The 5,837-nt window shown below is 38.5% G+C and overlaps 1 protein-coding gene across 1 annotated transcript; it reads right to left on the bottom strand.

The window, feature by feature from the left end:
- Positions 1 to 4,504: 4,504 nt before the first annotated feature.
- On the bottom strand, positions 4,505 to 5,428 carry LOC101642810 (olfactory receptor 2AK2). The gene has a single exon (XM_004697232.1). It carries the CDS (start codon positions 5,426 to 5,428, stop codon positions 4,505 to 4,507), a length of 924 nt encoding a protein of 307 aa, XP_004697289.1.
- Between the last annotated feature and the right edge of the window lie 409 nt (positions 5,429 to 5,837).

The following is a 5,837-nucleotide window of genomic DNA, read 5'->3' as shown; positions in this document are numbered from 1 at the left end:
AATGTCCAACATTTACAGGGTTATGAGTTCACTGAAAAGACAATGACTGGGATCAGGCATACCGTAGTCCTCATGAAAGGTAGCTAGGTGTGGGGACAAAATGGGGTTGTCTCCCCCAAATGCCTATGCCAGCAGAAATTGCTTGTCAGAGCCTCATTCAGGGGTTGGAAAAAAATCAGGCAGCCTTTGAACACCTATGGGAAGAACCATACTGAGCATGGGCAGACTAAGACCCTGAGCACAGGTGAAACCTAAAATCTAGCCTCCACTTAGGCCATGACATCACCCGGGTGGGCCTAAGCTCAGCCAATGAAGTCAACCAATACCTTCAACCACGCTTCCACCAGCCAGAGGTGGGATAGAATAAAGGCAGGAAGCACAGCCTGCATGCTCCCTTGGCACCCCTATCGGCACCCCCTCTTGGCCCACTGACAATCTAATTTTGCTCTGCCCTCACTTAGGAGGGCCATGGTAGGCCTCCTCAGGGCCCACATGCTCTTGGCCTCTTGACTTCTTGGTCTCTGGGGATTCCCCAATTCGACATGTGTGGGTGCTCTTTCCCACGTGATTTTTTGTGCCCAGTTGTGAACCCCAGTGTGGCTTCCACGTGGCTTGGCACACTTCCCCAAAATAGCTTGTACCCCTTTGAAACTGTAAAACCTGAAACTTTTCCTTTCCTTTCCTTCATAAAAACTCACTCGGATTGTGAAACATGGTTTGGCGTGAATTCATTTAGAAAGTGAAGCAAAGAACTGAGGTATAACCTACTCCAGAAACCGAATACTCAAAGTAACAGACTTCAATAATCTGAAGAGGTCTTTTTGGAGTGGAGTCTTCCATGATGACACGCATGGTGTAAATCCTAATGGAGTCAGAGCCGTAGGGATCTTCATTTACTGATGGGACACTACTTCAAGTAAAGGGAAACAGCTACAATAATCTGCTAATTATTAGAATTTGAAATGTATAAAGTATGAACCTAAGAAAATTGGAAGTTGTCAAAAAATGAAATGGGATGCATAAAGATTAATATCCTAGTCATCAGCGAGTTGAAGTGGACAATTTTTGATTATTTTGAATCAGAAAAATTATATGATTTACTATGTCGACAATAACACAATCAAGATGAATGGCATTGAATTCACTGCCACAAAGAACATTGCAAAATCATTGATGAACAGCTATGTTTTCTGTGATAAGATTATATATCTCTGTCTTCAAGGAAACCCAATCAACCCAACTATTAATCAAATCACGCATCAACCACAAAAGCGAGTAAGGAAGAAATGGAATAATTCCACCAATATTTTCAGTTGGAAGATGAAGTCAAGATGCATTGATAATTATTGGCAATTGGAATGTAGAAGTTGGACACAAGAAGAAAGGAATAGGACTTGGAAAATATGGACTTGGTAATGGAAATGAAGCTGGAGATTGCATAATAGAATTTGTTCATAGCAAATATCTGTTTTCAACAACACAAGTGACCATACACATGGATTTATACAGATGAAATACACAAATATCAAATTGAGTACATTTGTGAGAAGAGACAATTGAGATCTCAGTATCAGAGGCCAAAAAAAAACCAAAACAAACAAAAATGAAAACAAAAAACAGGTCAGGGGCTGACTGGTGGACAGGGTATAAATTGCTCATTTGTAAGTCCAGGTTAAAAAGGAAAAAAATTAAAATAAACCCACAACAGCCAAAAGATGACTTTTAATTTATCCCACCTGAATTTCAAGAACAGATCTGATGCATTGAACACTGACAGAAGTCCCGAGGAGCTGGGTGAAGTCATCCAGAACATCATTCATGAAGAAAGCATAAGGTCATTAAAGAGAAGAGAAAGACACAAGTGAAGTGGATGTCAGAAGTGACTCTAAAACGTGATCTTAATCTTAGAGTAGTGAATGCAAATGCAAAAAAATAATCAAGTCAAAAAGCTGAAAAGAAAATTTCAAAGGGCAGCTCAAAAAAACAAAGTCAAATATTATAATGAAATGACCAAAAACCTAGAGTTAGAAAACCAAAACACGCTCAGCTTAAACGGAAAGAACTCAAGGAAAATGTCAAGCCTTAAGTTGCAATAAGGAAATATTCTTGCAAGTGTTGCCTGATAACAAACTCCCATTTTTTGTTAAACTAGTGTCCAGTCACTTAAGAGTATAATCTAATCAAGTCAACAATTCGTATAATGTCCTTCACAGCCAGTCTATACTTCTGTAAGTTCCTTTTTACAATTGTGTTTAACATTCTATACCATTGGCTAAATTAATGATGCTATCAGTAGAATAACTTTATGCCATAGGCAAATGATTTATAATATTCTTTATCATAAAATGATAATGACTTTTCTAAAGTTTACAAGAGATGTATATAAACCATACATGCATTGGGGGCATGAAGTTGCTCTAAGAACAAAGAGTTCTTACGACATGGGCGTATGAGATGCCTGACCATAAGCTCCCTTTAATCGTTCAATCCTAGAAAGGAATGTTCCGTCATGGCTTCGGCTTTTTCCAGTTTAGGCATAAACCATCAAAGACAGAATTGTTCTTTAATATTGCTTTTGAAATATTCTTTCTAACAATGAATGCAGTGCTGTTCTTCTTGATTGTGCATTCCTGACAAAGTAAATCAGAGAATTTTCAGATTAAAAATGGCCAGTACCTTTCAACACACTAAGGCTTAGGACATCAATCTTCATGCGTTCCATTAATTTTTGATGACTTGCAATTTTTCTAGATTCATACTTTGTATATTTAAAATTCTGATAATTACCATATTGTTGGAGCTGTTTATCCTTACCTTGAGTTTGTGCCCTGTCAGCATAGAAGATCCTATATGCTACACTTTTACAATCTCTTCCCCACTTAAGTTACCATGGTCGACTCCACTCAAAGAAAATACATTTCAAGAGACCTCAGGATCAAGGGGCACATCCTCAGGCACTATCTCCCACAATGCTCTGCTTCCACCCAGTAGGCATCCATTCCTTCACTATCTGACAATATTTCCAAGCTATACATAAGATTTTCACTAGATACTTCCTCCAAAATGGGCAGCCAATTCCTTCTTTGTTATCTGTTCTTAGTCTGGAAACTCCACTGAAACCATTCATTTTGAGTGATCCTGCTGGCATTTGACATACAAGTAACCTAGCTTCCTGCATCACAACACACAGGCCACCACAGTGTGACAAACTGACAGGATGTGAGGAAGGCTTCTTCACAACCTATGATGTGCAGATGACACAGCCTTGCTTGCTGAAAGTGAGGCGGGTTTGAAGCACATGATGATGAAATTCAAGGATTGCAGCCTTCAGTGTGGATCACAAGTCAACGTAAAGATGATCAGTATCCTCACAACTGGACCAGTAGGTAACATAATGTTAAATGGAGAAAACACTGACGTTGTCAAGGGTTTGGTCTTACTTGGATCTTCCATTAATGCTCATGGAAGCAGCAGTCAAGACATCAAACGATGTATTACATTAGGTAAATCTGCTACACAGGGCCTCTTTAAAGTATTGAAAAGTAAGTACATGACTTTCAGGACCCTGGTCATGGTATTCTTTACTGCCTCATATATTGTGAAAGTGGGACATTGAATAAAGAAAACCTTAGAAGAATCAATGCATTTGAATTGTGGTGTTGGCAAAGAAGACTAAAAATACCATGGACTGTCTAAATGACAAACAAATGTGTCTGAGAAATTTTGGCCAGTGTTCTTCTTAAAGGCAAGGATGATGGGTCTTTCTCTTACATACTTTGGACATTTTGTCAGGAGAGGTCAGTCCTTGGAGAAGAAAGTCAGGTTTGGTAAAGTGGAGGGACTGTGAAAAAGAGGAAGGCCCTCAAGAAGATGGAGGGACCCCGTGACTGACACAATGAGCTGAAGCGGAAGAATATAAAGATAATTGTAAGGGTGGCACAAGGCTGGGACGTGTTTGTATCACTGTTCACACAAAGTGAAGTAATCTATGTGTCCATCAAAATATGGATGTATAAATAATATGATGTACAACAAATATACAATGGATTGGCACTAAACCACGAAAATAAAATAATATCATTATAGTATATAGTACACTCTAATTCATACTATAAAATGGATGAACCCAGGAAAACTATGCCCAGGGAAGTGTCAAATATTATTTGATCTCACGTTTATAACAATACAAGAGCAGGCAAACACTTAGAGAACAAAATTTATTTTTAGTTAACAGAGAGAATGGCACTGAGATTTTTGTTTATGGTGACTGGAAATTTGGCAGTTATTATAATGATGTTTGTACAATATTCGTAGTATAATTAAAATCACTGAATCATATGCTTGAAAAATGCTGAATTAGTAAGTATTATGTTATAAACTTACATACACATATCTACATACATATACATATGTTCAGCAAATAAAAACAAAAAAATAGCTTGCTTTATGTTGATCGGTTTCAATGTAACATTGGTTTCTAATGCCACATTTTCTGTACAAATATTCATTTTCCCATCAGTCTCTTCAAGGCTCCCAAGACCTCTTTATTCCTCAAACTGTAGATAAATGGATTAAGAAGTGGGGTGATCATGCTGTAAAACACGGCAACCACTTTCTCCTGTTCAGAATTACGCAAAGAATGTGGTCTCATATAGGTGGAAATAGCAGTCCCATAGAATAGGCTTGCCACAATCAGGTGAGAGGAACAGGTGGATACAGCTTTTTTCTGCCCTCTACCTGAGCTCATCTGGTATACCACAGTAAGCACCCTGGCATAAGAAGCTATGATAGCCAAGAATGGTATTAGCAGAATAACAAAGCCACTAAAGAGAATTGTATACTCATAATGGGAAGTGTCCTGACACACCAAAGGCAACAGAGATGGGACTTCACAGAAAAAGTGGTTAATGAGCCTAGAACTACAGAATGGAAGTTGAAATACATACAGCGTATGCATTAAAGCATTGAAAGAACTACTGGCCCATGCACTTGTGACCAGGGACAGACAGATTGTCTTGCTCATGAGCGCAGGATAATGTAAAGGGTGACAGATGGCAACATATCGATCATAAGACATGAAACCAAGAAGGAGGGCTTCAGTTCCACCAAGCAGTAAAAACACAAACGTTTGAATCTCACAACCTACAAAAGTAATGGTCTTATTATTTGATATGAAATTGGCTACCATTTTGGGTATCGTGGTGGAGATGTAGATCATGTCAATGAAGGACAGCTGACGGAGGAGAGAGTACATGGGAGTGTGGAGTCGAGTGTCCAGTTCAATGAGGTAGATCAGTCCAATGTTCCCTGTGACGGCCACCAAGAAGAAGACAGTGATAGCCAAAAAGAGGACAATGTTCATGCGGCCAAACTGGAAAAGACCGAGAAGTATAAACTCTGCTCCACAACTTTGATTGTCTGTCTTCATGGCTTAAAACAAAGAAAGGAGTCAGGCAATAGCTGAATCCCCCATTTCACTGTATTGACTGTCCTTAAGAGTAAACAAGATGACAAAATGATGATTAAATGCTGTTCAATTTTTAATCACCTAGAATGAATATAAGTCCCTCTCCAACACATTAACTAGGTGTATTGAGCAATAGCCTTTTCAACAAAAAACCCCAGTATGAACATAAGATGATTTCTTCCAGTAAACAGAGGTGACATTGTGTCAATTTCATGCTATCTGATGGTTCTGCATGATATTTTGGTATTCTTACATTATTTCAAACTTTTTCATAACTTTTTTACCCTTAACAAATTACATAAAGGGTAAGCAGACGTTTATGTGTACTGGGAAACAAAACGTCATGTCACTCACTTTATTTCTGTATTTG

The sequence above is a fragment of the Echinops telfairi genome, unplaced genomic scaffold (assembly GCF_000313985.2).
Source record: "Echinops telfairi isolate 266 unplaced genomic scaffold, ASM31398v2 ScPeMD7_7469;HRSCAF=8507_0, whole genome shotgun sequence".
Classification (NCBI taxonomy): Eukaryota; Metazoa; Chordata; class Mammalia; order Afrosoricida; family Tenrecidae; genus Echinops; species Echinops telfairi.
This window is presented reverse-complemented; position numbering and strand designations above follow the sequence as displayed.

Coding starts and splice junctions, on each gene's coding strand:
- LOC101642810 (XM_004697232.1), bottom strand. CDS start 5,428: ATGAAGACAGACAATCAAAGTTGTGGAGCAGAGTTTATACTTCTCGGT.